Genomic DNA, 17,839 nt, shown 5'->3' on the forward strand with positions numbered 1-17,839 from the left:
ATCTATTTTAGAATATAAATAATTTTACAATCTGACGAACCGTATCAATTTATAAATTTATTTTTATGTAATTTATTTATAATGAAAATATTTCTCACTATAAATAATCTTTTTTGTATAGTTCACGATGTAAAGTCAAATTAAGCGGTGGTATATACGTTAAAAAATGCCAGCTTTGATAGTCATGACTCCTGATTTTTTTTTTTTTTTTTAACATCTTTCTATTGCACCTCTAGGCCTCAGTAGTTGTTGAAAAAGAAAAAGAACTGTCAATATAGCATTAATCATAATAATTCTAGAACGGAAAAGGTTAATTTATTGTAAACTCTTCATGGGAGTTTCATTGTCATAATGTTTACTCTAGCTCGGGAAACAAAAAGAAAATGACCTAGAAAAACAGCTTTTTCATAGGATTTTGGGTGGGTATTTGGTTGCATTCTTGACAATTTTCTTGGTGGCAGCATCACCAAGATCAATGCCACATATATCAGCCAGCCTGATGAGGTATAGCAGGACATCAGACAGCTCCTCTCCCAGATGCTCCTTATCTGATTCCTCCCAATTTGGCAAACCTCTGTCCACCTCTCCCCTCCATTGGAATATTTCTGATAGCTCTCCCACTTCTCCAACCTACACTTGAGATTTGAAGAGTTCAGAGAATCATAAGGGAAAAATTTTAACATTTTTGTTAAATTACTGAGACCCAAAATCAAGAGGATGGTAGAAAAAGAAAACACATGTGTGAGCATTAAGGGATCATGATGGCTCAGGCAAAATAGCATTTCAGATATAAATACTTTTCACATTCAAAAGAAAGAGTGCTTGTCTCTTCAAGGGCCTCTGATCAAATTGGACAGAAAAGATATTTTTGCATGGATGGGACCCAGAAACTGATAGGAGTATTCCTGTAAAATAGGATTGGCAAGATTTTTGCAAAGGAAACATCGATGAATGAATCAGCATTGGATACATATATGCATGCTCAGATTACCATAGCAAGGAGTAGATTCCGGGGACTATGGTACTTCTCCCAATCTCTGGCCTTTGCAAATTCCTCGAGCTTTACTGACAGATCTTTCAGACTGATGTCCGTGGTTTTCTCTTCCAGCACGTCTTCTCCACCCATGATTCAGTTTCTTGGAGTGTCTGCATGGAGAGGAAGAGGAGGGGTTCTTATATATATATATATATATAGCTTTAAAGAGACCTAAATGCATATTGCTTAAGAAGGAATTTTGTATCTAATATGGCATGAAATTGAGAGTAATTAAGGGATGATAGTGGGAGAAAATACCTTTCTTATGGTAAATATAGGAGATTCCTCACGGCCACCACCATGCAAAATGGCCAACTTCAACTCATTAAAAATTGATAAAGAAGATTCCATTTTTACCATTCCAAATTGGTTATCTTTGAAACACAGCAACCGAATCCAGCCATAGGGTATAAATTTGCTACCATATACACTCCCACTGTATCAGAATGACTATCTTGGAGTGAGAAATGCCCATCAATGTGAATTGAGGAGATACACGCATTTAGTGATCTAACAACTCATTGATTAGGTGGCTCAATGAGTTGGCCATTTAAGGATAATTACAGTTTCAAATTTCAGCACAGAATGAATTAATAAGTTGATCCTAGAAGAATACTGATTATTGATGGCACAAAACAAGCACACAACCTCAATCTGGGAAAATATACTATACCGTTCTCTCTTTTTTACCTTTTTTTGATACTATTCCTTTTCAATGGCTGCTGCACATGAATGCCCCCCTTGCCAATTTTTTGGTTTATAAAGACAAGGCTGAAAAGTTACTAACTTTGCAACTGCAAATTAGAAAACAGAAACATATATGGGCCATGAAATCCATCAGTATACCGACCATATCACGGGCATTCACATCCAAGTCAAATGGAAATATGCCTGATTCCTCTCTCTCTCTCTCTCTCTCTCTCTCTCTCTCTCTCTCTCTCTCTCTCTCTCTCCTCGTATGCATATCAAAGATTCTAAACGAAGTGCCACCCATTCTGTGATTGCTGCATATAAAATATCTAGAATCAAAGAGGACCAGATGTCATCCAACTGGACTCAGCAGTGTGTATCATGCAAATGATTGTCATGGCAAATTAGAAGTGGCATACAAAAAATTATTGTGTAGAACATATGTTAAGATAGACATCAGAGAATATTTACTTTTCAGATTGTGATGAAATTTGGACTAAAGGAAGGGAAAAAAGAGATCACTATATGGTACTGTATAAAAAGAAAATTCATTAGTGTCGGATGATAAAATATAAAATGGACTTCTAGTTACAGCAGGCATAGATTCTCCATGTTAATGACAGACAGATGATGCCGTAGCTAACCCCACAGCCCATTAAGAAAAACGCCCATAAAGAGAAATACCTGTGCCTTTTAGCAAGTGGATATGGGCATATCTAGAGCATTAGACCAACAAAAGATTTAAGATTTATTTTGATGTAGTAATCGACAGAAATACCCACTTGTTAAAACAAAATTAAATTGACATTAGTGAACTTAGTAAGATGAATTTATATATAAAACCTTAGTGTCATGGGATACAATGAGTAAAAATAAGTAATGGCTTAGTCCCACCATGTTTGTGGTATTGTGTTTTATTTTAAAAAAATTATATTTATAAGTCGGCGTGGAGAACACATCCTCTACAATGTTGATATGAAAAATTCGATTCGTAAAAGAACTCAATTGTATAACTTTAATGCAAATCAAATCTTAAAAAATTTCCTCCCTCAACTCACGAGTAGGGGCTCTCTGTTTTGCAAACTCTGTTTTGCTAACTCTATTTTGAAAAATTCGATTCGTATAGGCTTTTAGCAAACTCTATTTTGCTAAATTTTCGTTGCTATGGATGATGAGTTGGAGCAAATGTATGGATCTTTCTCTGACGGAGACTAAGCAGGAAGCTATTCATGTTGAGGTTGAGGTGCTACAGGATAGCATCGTTAGAGGGGAGAAATGTTTGATGGTTCAACTGCTAACAAACCAGTACTATAAGAGGGAAGCCTTCAAACAAACATAGAAGAAAATTTGGCGTCCAGTGAAATTTGTAAAGATTCAAGATTTGGATTCAAAATTTACTATTGCTGAATTTGAAGATGTTCGAGATAAAGAGATGGTCATTTGTGAAGGGTCGTGGTCATTTGATAAGCAATTGGTGTTAGTCAAAAATTTTGACGGATTTCAACAAATTCATCATATACAATTGACTGAGGCCTCTTTCTGGGTAAGGATTCATGATTACCATTATTGGCTCGAAATGAGTATATTGGTAAACTAATTGGCAGTGCAATCGGACGGGTTGAGCAAGTGGATCTTGTTAAGGGGGAGATGGCTTGGGGTGAATTCATGAGAGTTTGAGTATGCATGGATATTACCAAACCATTGTTGAGGGGGAAGAAGTTGTGTATTGGATCCAGTGTACCATACTAGGTTTGATTTTTATATGAAAGATTGTCGGATTTTTGTTATGGGTGTGGTAAAATAGGACATGGTCTTCGGGAGTGTGAACATGCTTTGAAAGTTTTCGAGAAGGACGGGAATTTTCCATATGGTCAGTGGTTTCGTGGTGAGGGTCGAGGATGAAGATTTGGGAAAAGTAGGAACAGTGCTACAAAATAAAGAAAGAAAGAAGACGAAGAAGAAGTCGTTGGAAACAGTCACCGAAAGGGACGCACAACCACCAATTGGTGGCAAGTTGGTTACAGCAAAAAATCAAGAAAATATTATGGATGAATCACACCCAACAATAACCGTTATACTAGACGTGAATAGTGGATTAGATTCAAGGAGCGGATGTGATAATGGACGAATTGCAGTTATGGAAGATTCTTTGCAGGAATCATGGGATTTACGGTTCGACAAGGAATTTTGAACGAAGGTTGGAGATAAGGACCTGGATGGTATGATGGGCCAACGTAGCAGGAAGGAGGTTATGGGCCAGGAGAATGGGGGCTTGGTAGATGGGCAGCAGACAAAAGGTTGGCCTGATAAAACTATTGTAGGCCCATGCAAATGGAAAAGGAAACTGAAGAAAGTCTCTGCTAATCCGTCAAACAAGAAAGAGGGTGTTAGTGCAGAGAAGAGGAAATTGTTGAGTCTAGAGGTGGAAAGGGAGACGAAGTTGGATTTTCATGGCTGGCAAATCCAACCCTACTGACAACCATGAAAATCCTTTGTTGAAATTCCTGTGGGCTTGGGAGCCACAGGAAATTCGATCCCTTCACGATTTGATCAAGAAGGAAAATCATGACCTAGAGTTCCTCTAGGAGACGAAGTTGAAGGCATGAGCTATGGAAAAATGTAAGTCTAGTACTGGTTTTGTTAACTGTCTTTCGATTGATTGTATTGGGCGAAGTGGAGGTTTAGCTTTGCTTTGGAAGAAGTAAATAAATATGTTTGTTGAATCTTTCAGTAGATTTCATATTGATGCAGTGATTAGAGAGGGTGTTTCAAATGAATGGTTTTTTACGGAAATTAATGGGAACCCTGATACAGTTTGTAGAGCTCAAACATGGAATTTGATTAGGTCCTTAAATTCGGGAGAAGGATATCCTTGGTTGTTATGTGGGGATTTCAATGAGATACTGGACCTATCAGAAAATAGAGGTGGAAGACTAAAACCTAAGACACAAATGGTGGAATTTAGAGTAGTGTTACAAGATTGTTCTCTGCGAGATATGGGCTATAGAGGTCCTAAGTTTACTTGGAGTAATGGGCATGGTGGTGGTTACGAAATTAGTGAAAGGTTGGACAAGTTCTTAGGAAATTACCAACTGAATCACTCATTTCCACAAGTTGTGGTTACACATGGGGTTGCAGCATATTCAGACCATTTACCAATATGGTTTGATACTGAGGTGAGTGATGTCATGGTGAGGAGGAAAAAACCTTTTAGGTTTGAGACTATGTGAGTAGGGGATAGGAAAGTTGCTGGAAATAGTATAATGGAAGTTATGAGGTTGATTAAAGGTTGCAATGAGAAATTGGAAGTGTGAATAAGTCAAGTTTTGGACATGTAAGACAACAATTGAATAATGCAAGGAAGAGATTAGAGCAGTTGCATGAAATGGAGCCATTACAGTCTAACCCTGCGAGAATGAATTCAGCTAGAGAATAGGTTCAAATCTGGCTGGAAATTGAAGAAGTTATGTGGAGGCAAAGATCCAAGTGCATTGGCTTCAAGAAAGTGATTAGAATACAAGATACTTCCATAGGCCTCTCAGAGAAGGAAGAAAAATTCCATTAAAAGATGACGGAAGGTTATGGTATGAGGGTGATTAAATGAATGAACTTATTGTAGATTATTTTAGATCCCTCTTTACTGCTTTTGAATGAAGGGGACAATTGAATATTCTGGAGAATATAGAGCAGAGGGTTACTGATGAGATGAATAAGGAACTTACTAAGATTTATACTACTGATAAAGTTGATGCTACTCTACAATAAATGCACCCCACAAAGGCACCAGGACCAGATGGGATGGCACCAATTTTCTACCAAAAGTACTGGCATGTCGTGGACAATTCAGTTACCTCAGCTGTGCTTCAGACTTTAAATTCAGGTATGCTGCCTACTGAACTCAATCATACCTCGATTAGTTTGATTCTGAAAAAGAAATGTTGTGAAATGATTGCTAATTTTCGCCTTATTAGTCTTTGTAACGTGATCTATAAGTTGGTATATAAAGTAATTGCAAATAGACTTAAAAGGGTGCTGTCTTCTGTTATTTTTGAGTCACAATGAGCTTTTGTTTCTGAGAGGTTGATAACTAATAATATGTTAGTGGCTTATGAGCTTGTGAACTACTTGAGAAATAAGAGGAAAGGGAAAACAGGGTATATGTCTTTAAAATTGGATATGAGCAAGGTCTATGATAGGGTGAAATGGGGTTTTATAGAAAAGATTATGTTGAAACTTAGTTTTGCTCGCAGCTTTGTGAAGTTGATTATGGAGTGTGTTAAAATTGTTTCCTTTTCAGTTTTGGTGAATGGTTTACCATATAATCCTATTTTTCCTAGTAGAGGGATAAGAATCCACCATCCTCTTACCTTTTTCTTCTATACACAAAGGGCTTAATTGGTTTTTTATAATCTGTTGAGAGGGATAGCACAGTCGGGGGGATGCATGTTTGTAGAGGAGCTCCTAAGATTAATCATCTTCTTTTTGCAGATAATAGCATCATTTGCTGTAAGGCTGATGTTTGTACAACAAGAAACATTCAGTCTATTTTGGAAAAGTATGAGTTTGCTTCAAGTCAGAAAATTAATAGAGAAAAAACTACTATGGTTTTTTCTAGAAATGTGAGAAAGGAGAATCAAAGAGAGCTTCTGAGTTTGTGGGGTGTTAGCTTATTTTAGCTGTATGAAAAGTACCTAGGCTTGCCTAACATGGTAGGTAAGTCAAAATCAAGGGCCTTTGCTGAGATCAAGAATAGAGTTTGGAATAAATTACAAAGTTGGAAGGAACAGTTGTTGTCTCGGGGGGAAGAGAGGTGCTGATCAAAGTTGTTGCTTTATCCATACCCACATATGTAATGAGTTGTTTTAAACTACCGGCTAGCTTTTGTAAAGACTTGGAGAGGATGATGGCCAGTTTTTAGTAGGGTAAGATAAATAATGAGAAAAAATTACACTAGATGAGTTGGAGTCGTATGTGTCAGTCTAACTTTAGAGGAGGGATGGGTTTTAAGAATTTACAGTTTTTTAATATGGTGTTATTGGCTAATCAAGGATGGAGGATATTACAAACTGAGGGTTCCCTTTTACACAAAATTTTTAAAGCGAGATACTTTTCACAGGGGAATTTTTTTGAATCTAAGCTAGGATCAAATCCCTCTTATGCATGGAGATGGATATGGGAAGTTAAAAAATGGTTGATGCAAGGGTGCAGATGGAGAGTAGGGACAAGATAAAACATTAATATCTAGAAGGATACATGGATTCCTGGCCATAAGGCTTTGGTGCAGGAACTGATATTGAGGGAAGATACTCACCTGGAAGAGATGGTGGATAATCTCATTGACTCAAAAACAAAAGGGTGGAAGGTGAATTATATTAGAGCTCTCTTTAATCTAATTGTAGCAGTTGACATTTTGAAAATAAGGCTGTCATCAAACCAATATGAGGATAAATGGATATAGACACAAGAGAAGAATGTGATTTTCAGTTTTAAAAGTACTTATCGACCGATCCAAGACCTAAGTAACAGTAATGCTAGGGAGAGTTCAAGTGCTACAGGTCAGAAGAAACTATGGAAAATGTTGTGGAAGATGCAGGTCCCAAAGAGAATTCAAACTTTTGCATGGAGAGCCTGTAGAGATATATTGCCAACTCTTACAAATCTGAAAAAGAAGAGAGTAGAGGTGGAATATAGATGTTGTTTTTGCAAGTCAGTCCCAAAAGATGTTCATCATGTCATAGTTTCTTGTCCATCATTTAGAGGCTTATGGAAGCATTATGTGCCTATTATGTGATAGATGCCTCCATACATGGATTTTTTGGATGAGAGTAAATTTATTCTTGATAAAGGAACAAATTCAGACTTTACCATGTTTTTTCTCATTACATGGGGCTTGTGGTTTTGACGTAATAAGATGCAAATGGAATAGATATTGCTTCAGCCCGAGCAAGTTATAAACCATTCTCTATCTCTACATAAAACTTTTACTGATCTAAGAAGCTCTTCAATTCAAATTACTAAAAGAATATGTTGTTGGAATCCTCCACCAAGAGGTTTTCTAAAATTGAATGTTGATGAAGCTATATTTTCAGAGTTGAGAAATGATGGTGTGGGTGTGGTACTTGGAGATGACAAAGGTAAACTAGTGATGGTTGCAAGCAAGATTGAAAATGAGGTTGAGAATCTAACTACTATTGAACTGTTGGCTTTACTACGAGATTTACAGCTGAGTGTCCATTTGAGATTTTTAAAACTAGTTGTTGAGAGTGATTGTATGTTGCTGGTTCAAGAGTTAAAAGATGAGCAAGATTCTTTTTATGAATGAATTAATGTTTGATTAAAAAAAAAAAACCTTAATTATTCCAACTATACGAGGATTGTGTTCTATATATCAATTTACAAAGCGGTTTTTTTAGTTAATAAAGAATCTCTTAGAATGAGCTGGACTTGCACTTTTGTAAGACCTGATATTTTGGATATAGTTTGGGCTCAAGGCCCAGGCATACAGTTTGGGTTGGACTTTACGGCACGTCTAAAGTTAGGCCCAACTTTGTTAAATCACACCTGCTTCCGTAGCCGGTTCGTTTATATCCAGAAAACCGAAAAACCGGAACTCCGAATCGGGCGGGCAAAAAACCTCTATAAAGACACTCTTAAAAGAAAAACCCTAGTTCCTACCCTCCCCTCATTTTTCTCCTTCAAGCTCAGCCTCCGGCCTCTCTGACGATCCCAAAATGGTGAGCTTCTTTCTTCATCTCTTCACACTACTGTTCGCACCAACTAGTCATCCTTTGAGATCTCTCTCTCTCTTTCTCTTTTCCTTACGACGTCGTCATCGTGCGCTTGTTCTGATCTTTTTTGTTTATTTTTTCTGTGATTCGCAGCCTTTCAAGAGATACGTTGAGATCGGGAGGGTCGCCCTCGTCAACTACGGCGAAGACTATGGCAAACTCGTTGTCATCGTCGATGTCATCGACCAGAACCGAGTACGCCCTTTTTAATGTTATTTCTTTAGTTGGACTCTTGTAGATTTACGCCCGTCTAACCTGTTTGTGAATTTAAATTTTAAAAATTATGCGGTTTATTATCCTATGCTTTACTTGAGATCATATTTTGTATGCTGTTAAATGTATGTCTCAATTTGATTTATTTTTTTGCTTGCAATTTGGAGAATGGATTTAGTGTCGTATAAACTTTCGTTTCAAAAGGTATACTTGCTGTCCAAAATGTTTAAGTAAAGTTAGAATTATCAATTAAGTAAAGTTAGAATTATCAATTAAGTAAAGTTAGAATTATCGATTAAATAGCAATACGCGATTTTATTTTGGTTATACTTGTATGTAGTCAGCCATGTTAGCTTCAACTCTTTGAAAAGAATTAGTTTAAATGTTTGAGCTCGCTATCCTTGCTGAAAATTAAGTCCATGGTACAATCCGTCTGAAATTTGTTTCCGTTAGTGTTAGATTTTGACCTAAAAATGCCTCACGAAGATTTTCTTTTGAAGTTTTGGACTTTGGAGGGAATACTACCTTTCTTTCATAAATTGTGGTAAATCTATGGATTCTGATGCATTGTTTCACATCATTTTTAGACTTTTTCACTTTGTGTGTGAAATGTTTGTTAATTATTATCCATCTTATGATATGCTTTATCTACTGTTATAGGCTCTTGTGGATGCCCCTGATATGGAAAGATTCCAAATGAATTTCAAGAGGCTCTCTCTGACTGACATTAAAATTGACATTAAGAGGGTTCCTAAGAAGAAGGAATTGCTTGATGCGATGGAGAAAGCTGGTAGGGGCTGCTAGTTGTTGAATAGGGTGATCCTTATTTTTATATTGGAAAACACTATAGACACAAAGGGATCCCACACACTGATGTGGCACATCTCTTTTCTTTTTTTTCCTTTCTTTTTTTCCTCCTCCTGTGCGTCTCCCCTCCCCTCCCCTCCTCCCCCTGTCCCTTTGCCTCTGCCTGCCTCCGCCCTCCCTGTGGCCACCATGGTGGTCGGAACCACCACCTCAAGGCCGGCAAAAGCCGTCGGCAGTCCAAGCAGCATCGTCCAGCAAGGGGATGGGAGGTGCCGTGCATTCCCGACCACCATGGCAGCCACTAGGAGGGCGGAGGCAGGCAGAGGCAAAGGGACAAGGGGAGGAGGGGAGAGGCACTGCCGTGAATGACGGTGCCGCTTGGACTGACGGCGGCTTCTGCCGACCCTAAGGCGGTCCTCGACCACTATGGCAGCCATGGAGAGGGCGGAGACTTACAAGAAGAGGGGAAAAAAAGAAGAAAAAAAAAAAGAGTGGGGAGACGTGGCACACCACATCAGTTTGTGGCATCCCTTTGTGTCTGTAGCAGCCCTCTTTTATAGTTGGTGATTTCCTTGTTGTTATACTGTTGTTTATGTATTGGCAGATGTTAAGAAGAAGTGGGAGAATAGTTCCTGGGGCAGAAAGTTAATTGTTCAGAAGAGAAGGGCTTCTCTAACTGACTTTGATAGGTTCAAACTTATGTTGGCAAAGATTAAGGTCAGTTGTAGTATGCCTCTACATACTTGTATTGTAACTTATTAATGATTTTCTTTCTCAATTCTCCACATTTGGAAACCATTGGAATTTTATGATTGTGTATGCTAATGGACCTCTTAAATGTTGTTTGTGCAGAGGGCTGGACTGGTAAGGCAAGAGCTCGCAAAACTGAAAAAGGAGAATGCTTCTTAAGCATAGTTTTTATATCTGTTTCCCAATTTTGTTATGAATTTTCTGCTGTTGTACTTTAGGATGGTGAGATTGTTTCAATCAAATCAGAGTTTCAGAGCAGCTTGAGTTTTTATATATTTCCGACAAGACTTAATTGATAGTCAGTTTTGTTGGTTGACCTTTTCTTATCTGGATGTTCATGTTACTCAATATTTTAATCTTAATATGGGTATTCATCTTTGGATGGTTGCATATCGTTATTTTATGTGGTCCTGTATATGCCCAACTAAGAATATTATGGTTGCATATCGCTGCTTTATTGAATTTGTACCTTCGTTCCTCCTTACTTGGTGTTTTAAAAGCACTACCATACACTGATAATTGAGATTTATCTAATTGGTTTATCAAAATTAGACGGTTCAAGGTAAACACCATTAAATTCTATGTTTGTGTAATCCGGGATTGTCTGGGTTTTATATTTGAGGCATTGCTTGGGTTCTGATCAAAGGTTTCGGCAGATGTTATATTAAAGAGTTTGATATTAAAGGAATCGAGAGAAGACCCGTAATGAAATACAAGTAGCCTTCTCGAATAGCGTCCAAAAATCGCATAAAAAAGTATTCTCATAAGTACGAGAAAGATGTTAGGCCAGAGAATAAACGTCATGCGGAAAATAATAGTATGATTATTAAATATGTTGACCAAATGTGTCAACTCAAATATTTTTATTTTTTTTAAAATTTTTTAATAATTAAAAATTGACTATTGGTGAATTTATATTTTTTTTTTTTTTTTCTTATTGATTAAGGATGTTTAAAAAATAAATAAAGAAAAAAGTTTTATTTGAACTAGTGTGCACATTAGTGTGAACATTTGATAGTCATCCTAACATTGTCCAACATCATATATAGAGGACCTGGTGACTCGTGATTGTTGGATGTGAGCAATGAGAAGGGTGCAATAACCCTTGTAAAGTCTTCGTTGACAAATGTACTAATTCGAGCTTAGTCCATTTGTTTTATTTGACACATTCGAATCAAATCAGAATTTACTTTATTAATTTCGTTTGGATTCAGAAATGAATTAAATAAAATATTGGTAGAAGTTGAGCCTTTTGCACTCTTCCTGCTTTCTCTTAGGAGACGTTTGGATTCGTAAATCATCTCAGCTCATCTCATCTCAACTCATCCCACTACTATTCATTACTATTCAGTAACTTTAACTCACAAATCTCACTACTATTCACAACTCATCTCATTACTATTCACAATCCATCTCAATTCATCTCAACTCATCTCAAATCATCTCAAGTCATCTTCGTCAACACGTGCTGTGAACTACCATGAAATGCAAATGCTTCCACTCAATTCATGAAACTCCATTGAACGTATATATGTATATATTGTTTTTGGGAAAATGCTGAGTTCTCCCCCAAGTTGCCTCCTAGTTTATTTTGATTTTTTTTCTTTTGTTTTTTAAATGTTACAAAAAGTTACCACTAGTGAATTTGTGTATTTTTTTAACATTTAAAAAAAAATAAAAAAGCACTTGAGGCAACTTGGGAACAACATAGCATCACCTTATTTTATTTTTTTTATTCAATTTAGTTGCAAAGTTCATCCACGAAGAAGAATTAATTATGCAAAAGATGATACATTAATTATATTTATTTCTATTACCATATATTCCTCTTTCCAAGGGCATTAAGTTCCAACTATAGATCTACAAAGCGTCTCAAAGAGTTTTTTTCCCCATGCATTTGAATTCAAACAGAAAGAGAGAGAGAGAGAGAGACCACCAAAATGAGAAATAATTCCATTTCACTACACTTCACTTCATGAACATTAAAAGCTCCTTCAATGGTTTCATCCACTTAATCGGCAGGCAGTTTCATGATGAGAAGTCATGGAGCAAGATGAGCTACTTGGCATAATATAGTGCAACTGGTGGCTTGTAATTTTGCAGCATGGAAAGCCATTTATGCATCCTGGCGGGGGTTAGAAGCCATAAACCACCAATATGTATGGGGAGCTTGAATGGTTCTAATCCCAAGCTGTTCACCTATATATCTCACCAAAGCTCCATTTATTACTCTCCAAACTTTATTGCTTCAATTTATTTCATTGGCAAACACAACCCCACAACTGGGTTGAGCTCAAAAACAGTTCTCTTTTGAATTATTATGAGCTCTGAACCATGACTGTAGGAAACCCAACCACCTTCTTCCAATATCATCATGTACGTGTCTTTTTATTTCATGTTGCGCGCAACAATGGCTTTCAATACCCTACAGAATCTTATCGACAAGATGTTGTCAGTCCCAAATAGACAAACAAGTCTCCGAATTTGAAGAAAATTAGTTAGCTTATATATTGCAAGGCATAAGATCTAGGTCCCTATAGATGTGAAACACAATTGAATACGAATTCGAATTCATTCTTCTTCGTGGATGACCTTCAATATTTCAAGTTTGTTAAAAAGAAAAATTCTAAACATAAGTCTCACATCCTGCACTCATTTAAAAATATATCATTTTACTTTTTTACCCACATAATGAAAATGATTCTAAACATGTTTGTAAATAAAATAGAATAAAAAAGTAAAATGACATATTTTTAAGTGAGTGTGCAGGATGTAAGGCTTATGGGTAGCACTGCTCTTATTAAAAATCCAACTCTCTTGTTAACTTCCAATATTCAAAGTCCACCCCCAATCATATTTGAATGCAATTTCCTGTCTCACTTATATTTGAATGCGCCTTCATTATCATTTCAATTCTTAGGGTCTATTTAGGATTGTGATAGGAGTCTTAAAAAGTTTTTAAATAATTTTAAAGTTCTTTAATGAAAAAAATTAGGCTATAATTTAAGTGTTACATATTAAACTATTAAAGCATTTTTAATCTCAAATAAGCTAAAAAGTATGTTTGATGATTTTCCTCAAATGTGTTTTTCCAGATAATGCAGAATATAATTCAAATTTTAAAAGACTGTCAATAGATGAAAATATCCATACAATTTTTAGTTATTTACAACTTTCAAACTCTCAAGAATATGGTCATAATCTTTAAAAATTCAAATAATCGTAATTTCTAACTAAAAAAATCACTTGTTTAATTTGTTTCCAAACAAACGTAACATATTAGAAAGTACTTGAAACATAAGATTACCAAATAGTAAATAATTTTTAAAAGTAAAACTTATTACTTAAGTTATAAGTTATAAATCTTAAAACTAAAAGTTCTATTTCTCACAACAATTTCAAATATGCACTAATTTTAGGATGTGCAAGTTCTGTAGAGTTATTTTGAAAAAAGTATAGCACATTATAAAAAATAAAAAATAGATTTTTCATTTAAATTCTTGATTTATAAATTTTTTTTAAAATAAGTACGCAAGACTTGTAAAAGACCGTAAAATCATTTCTCTTTGAACCATTACTTTCAAATAGAATGAAAAGGAACCTTTCCGGTTACTATAATACTCCTACATATTCCAGTCTCAAAACCTGAGCAAATTCACCCCAAAACTCCAAGAAATCCTTTTACACCAAATGCTATGAAAAGCAAAATGATATTTCATTTTATTTCCTTTATGGAACATTAAACTCCTTTGATGGTAGCATCCACCTAAATCAATCAGGACAGTTACCAAGTCATGGACCAAAACAATTTGGTGGTGGCTTAAATTTTGAAGCATGTATGCAATCATGCATACGTGGCTTTGGGAGCTATAAACCAATATGGAAAATTTTACAGCTCTAATCAAGTTGTCACCAAAATTTAATTTATTACCCTGCAAATTTATTGGTCAAGTTTTTTGAGTGGTTTGATTTCAGAAATGAGATGAGATGATTTGTAAATAGTAAAATAAAAGTTGAATTATTTATTATATTTTGTGTAAAAATTTAAAAAAGTTATTTTGTGATTTAAAAAAATTGAATTGTTTGTTATATTTTGTGTGTGAATTTGAGAAAGTTATAATGATGAGATGAAATGAGTTGAGATGAGTTTTGAATTCAAATAAGAGTAGTGCTACATCTCCCGAAAGATGTAGCCCGAAAGTCCATCGAACAGGCAAAAAGTATTTTTTTTATTTTTTATTTCATTTATTTTTTTAATCATCATAAAAATTTATGAAAAAAATAAAAAATTCACAACATCATTAAAAAATACTTCATTAATCACTAAGTAAAAAAAAAAAAAAAATTCGAAACACATCTTCAAAATACATTTTGAGACATTTAGCATTTCTGTTCAAACAATATCTAATCTGCCAAAACAAATACTACAACTGTTTGAACTAATAAAAAAAATCAAATCAAATCAAAAGGGTGATTGGATTCCTCTAAAATCGTTCTAACTTCCGAGACTTGTTTTTTCTTTTTCCTTCCTTATTTTTCAAAGAGCTATCGTGCCCAGCAAGACTGCCAGTTTTCTCTCATTTCTATGTTCATAATTAAAAAAATAAAAAATAAAAATAAATAAAAATAAAAATAAAACATGCATTGCTAAATATTATTAGATACTTTCATCCCTTCATATCATGTTGCCTTAATTAAAATTGCTTACATAAGAACCACAATTAATTAATTGAACGTTACGGGTTTAATTTTCTTTGTAACAAACAATTAAAAGTAAATTCGTTTGGATTTGAAAAGAGTTGAGATGAATTGAGATGAATTGTGAATAGCAGTGAGATGAGTTGTGAATAGTAATAAGATTTGTGAATTAAAGTTACTGAATAGTAATAAGATGAATTGAGATGGACTGTGAATACAAACGAGACCTAAAATTTTTACTTTTAATGCGTTGACCGAAAAAATAGCAATTAGCAAGTGCAGGAGAAAGTCTGGTTTTTTGTACTTCTCGGTCTCCCCATTCCTCTCTATTTTGAAAAGTTTCCGTTTCTTGTGATTATCTTCCAGATGTTGTAGTTTTGTGTGTTTATCTTTTTCTATACTCAAAAAGGCTTTCCTTATCAAATTTCAGAGACAGACATGGGACTGCAGGATCTTCATCTCAAGCTCAAGGTAAGCCCATAATTTTCTGGTTGTTTTTTTTCCTCCTCTTTCAATAACATATATTGTTTCATTAGCCTTTTATCTTGGAGTTCTTGCCCCAATCGGATAATTTGATTACTGGGATTTTGAGTTCTGTTTGATATCTTCTTCGGGGTATAAGAAACATTCGTATGCAAATGTGACAAAAATGAATGTAAAAGCTCTTATTTTTAGTGTGACTAACTCGTTTGCTGAATGGTCTAGGCATTCAGGCTGAAACGCTTTCTGATAGGAGATGGCGGGAGCACCAAAAGAGAGCCTCAGACTACAAGGAAACCTTCATGGATGATACCAGTATCGCACGGGTATTATGTCGTCGAGGATCAATCATACAGAACTGGTTCAGGGGAGTCCGAGTCTGACTCAGTCGTGGTACAGAGAGAGCAAATCGAAGAGCTTGAGCTGTGGTTTTTCGGAGTTTTCGATGCTCAAGTTGGAGATGGAGTTACCAAGTACATGCAATCCCATTTGTTTAACAGGAACCTCAAAGGGGTAACAGATTCGACATTACTATATCCCCTTTAAGCTTAAATTGAATGAAAATGAATGTCCACAGTCGAGGAGTATAACAAGATTTTGTAAATAGTGGGTGTTTTTAAAAAAGGCAATTCCTTCAGGAAAAGTTACATTTGGGAGACACCCACCCAATTTGGCCGATCGGCTTGTACATCAAAGATTTTAAAGGACAAATTGTAGTTGTTCCCTTTTTCTGTGTTCTAACTTGTATCTTTATAATTTTACATGTTGCGGATAGCAGTCTCAGATAAGAAGAAAGAGCAAGGAGACAATGAGAAAGGCGCTCCTTGGTGCAAGAGCAAAGGTAAGAGAAACGCAGAAAGAAGAGGAGACATTGAGAGTGGGGTCAGTATCAGTGTTGGTAACCAATGCAGAAAAGCTGGTGACAGCTTACATGGGAGACTATAGAGCTGTTGTCTGCAGAGATGGTGTGGCTCATCAGATCAGCAGCACCGCCCACCAATCATCCAAAAGACATTGGCCTCGCAGACTCATTTCAGGTTTGGAACACTTCCCTACTTTATCTGTGTTACTCTAAATCCGGATACATTCAATTTATTATTGGCACAAGAGAGTGTTTTAAAGCAAAAATAGTGTTTCTGTGGCCCTAACTTTGCTGCATCTATGTCACTGAAATCAGAATGCTGGGGTGGTGCAGTGCATGATGGCACCAGATTATCCCCAAAAGAAATTTTATCCCTTGAATTAATTCCTTAAATATTTTCAAGCTAAAAAATAGTTGAAAATTTACCCCCAGAGACATTTTGTGTGAGATTTTAACAAGTCCACCTTACGGAGACTAAAAAATCCTGGTGGGAGCCAGACAGTGGAACAGAACCGAAATGATAGCGACTCTTCGGAGTTTGAATACTTTGAAAGAGACACAGCTAAACAATTACACAAGTACTTGGGTGACTGGGTCCTCATACTTCATTCAAATGTACCATATAACTAACACTGCGATATTTCTTGCGCATAAAGTACGCATATTTGGATACAGTTTGGGCAAATCTGCAGGCAGTAAACAAACCAAAAGCTCTGAGCTTGTCGTTGGTTCTGAAAGAATTGATTCCAGTACTGAATTTGTCGTCTTGGCAAGCACTGGCATATGGGAGGTACGATGCATTTTTCAGTACACCATTTAGCACTAGAGACTCTGTTTCCAATATGTATACATCTATTTCACCACTTAAAAAAAAAAACCCAAATCCAGGTCCAATTTTACATGGTGTTTCCAATTGGTTTCACGCTGATTGGCATCAGACACTCCTGCTTCCAAGTTCCATGCATGCATTTTTCACAACAAAGATGGTTTCTTGCTTATTGTTGGGTCGTACTAAGAGCTTTGCTACTGAAAACGCCATTACTTTTTTAGGCCCATTACAGTTATTTAAAAAAAAAAAAAAGTTCAAAAAGCCATTTTTTTTTTTTTTTTTGTTTTTTATGATGCCTTACTGATAATATTAGTGGTGTCTTGGGTGTGTTAATAAACGGACTTGCAAATAGTAATTATTTTCTTGGACAAATGCGCACACAACACTTACTTGTCTTGTTTATTTAGGTTATGAAGAACCAAGAGGCCGTGAATCTCATCAGGCACTTAGAAGACCCACAAGAAGCAGCTGAGTGCTTGGCAAAGGAGGCTTTAACCAGAATGAGCAAAAGCAATGTTTCTTGCTTAATCATTCGTTTTGACTAATTGCTACCATTTTCCTAATTGCAGAGATTTTTAAAAAGTTTTTCCGGGGATTTTTTTTTTTTTTTACTGCAACTTTTTTGCTAGATGCGCAATGAGAGTTTGCTTTATAGTATAAATGAATGGTATTGATATTTACACGCG

The 17,839-nt window shown here is 35.8% G+C and overlaps 3 protein-coding genes across 4 annotated transcripts; 2 read left to right on the forward strand and 1 right to left on the reverse strand.

Annotated features, from left to right (window-relative positions):
- Positions 1-283: 283 nt before the first annotated feature.
- On the reverse strand, positions 284-1,152 carry LOC108991197 (dCTP pyrophosphatase 1-like). Its single transcript, XM_018965363.2, has 2 exons — positions 992-1,152; positions 284-630 (listed from the first exon to the last, which is right to left on the reverse strand). The coding sequence occupies exons 1-2, from the start codon at positions 1,124-1,126 to the stop codon at positions 406-408; spliced, it is 360 nt and encodes a 119-aa protein (XP_018820908.1). The 5' UTR covers positions 1,127-1,152; the 3' UTR covers positions 284-405.
- A 7,206-nt stretch (positions 1,153-8,358) lies between these two features.
- Positions 8,359-10,682, forward strand: LOC108991213 (60S ribosomal protein L14-1). The gene is made up of 5 exons (XM_018965394.2): positions 8,359-8,460; positions 8,608-8,709; positions 9,388-9,517; positions 10,139-10,251; positions 10,387-10,682. Exons 1-5 carry the CDS (start codon positions 8,458-8,460, stop codon positions 10,441-10,443), a joined length of 405 nt encoding a protein of 134 aa, XP_018820939.1. The 5' UTR covers positions 8,359-8,457; the 3' UTR covers positions 10,444-10,682.
- A 4,596-nt stretch (positions 10,683-15,278) lies between these two features.
- On the forward strand, positions 15,279-17,815 carry LOC108991199 (putative protein phosphatase 2C-like protein 44). Of its 2 annotated transcripts, none has more exons than XM_035691979.1 (5): positions 15,279-15,453; positions 15,688-15,975; positions 16,241-16,499; positions 16,981-17,114; positions 17,561-17,815. In XM_035691979.1, the coding sequence occupies exons 1-5, from the start codon at positions 15,421-15,423 to the stop codon at positions 17,696-17,698; spliced, it is 852 nt and encodes a 283-aa protein (XP_035547872.1). In that variant the 5' UTR covers positions 15,279-15,420; the 3' UTR covers positions 17,699-17,815. The 2 variants fall into 2 exon arrangements, with proteins under 2 accessions (XP_035547872.1, XP_035547873.1); XM_035691980.1 differs by having other exon boundaries at positions 17,000-17,114; positions 17,561-17,642.
- Positions 17,816-17,839: the final 24 nt, after the last annotated feature.

This window comes from Juglans regia, chromosome 7, assembly GCF_001411555.2.
Source record: "Juglans regia cultivar Chandler chromosome 7, Walnut 2.0, whole genome shotgun sequence".
NCBI classification, from domain to species: domain Eukaryota; kingdom Viridiplantae; phylum Streptophyta; class Magnoliopsida; order Fagales; family Juglandaceae; genus Juglans; species Juglans regia.

Coding starts and splice junctions, on each gene's coding strand:
- LOC108991199 (XM_035691979.1), top strand. CDS start 15,421: ATGGGACTGCAGGATCTTCATCTCAAGCTCAAG. Junction 16,500..16,980: donor GCCTCGCAGACTCATTTCAG/GTTTGGAACACT, acceptor TTGCGCATAAAG/TACGCATATTTGGATACAGT. Junction 17,115..17,560: donor CAAGCACTGGCATATGGGAG/GTACGATGCATT, acceptor TTGTTTATTTAG/GTTATGAAGAACCAAGAGGC.
- LOC108991197 (XM_018965363.2), bottom strand. CDS start 1,126: ATGGGTGGAGAAGACGTGCTGGAAGAGAAAACCACGGACATCAGTCTG. Junction 631..991: donor GGAATCTACTCCTTGCTATG/GTAATCTGAGCA, acceptor TCTCAAGTGTAG/GTTGGAGAAGTGGGAGAGCT.
- LOC108991213 (XM_018965394.2), top strand. Junction 8,710..9,387: donor ATGTCATCGACCAGAACCGA/GTACGCCCTTTT, acceptor CTACTGTTATAG/GCTCTTGTGGATGCCCCTGA. Junction 9,518..10,138: donor TGATGCGATGGAGAAAGCTG/GTAGGGGCTGCT, acceptor ATGTATTGGCAG/ATGTTAAGAAGAAGTGGGAG.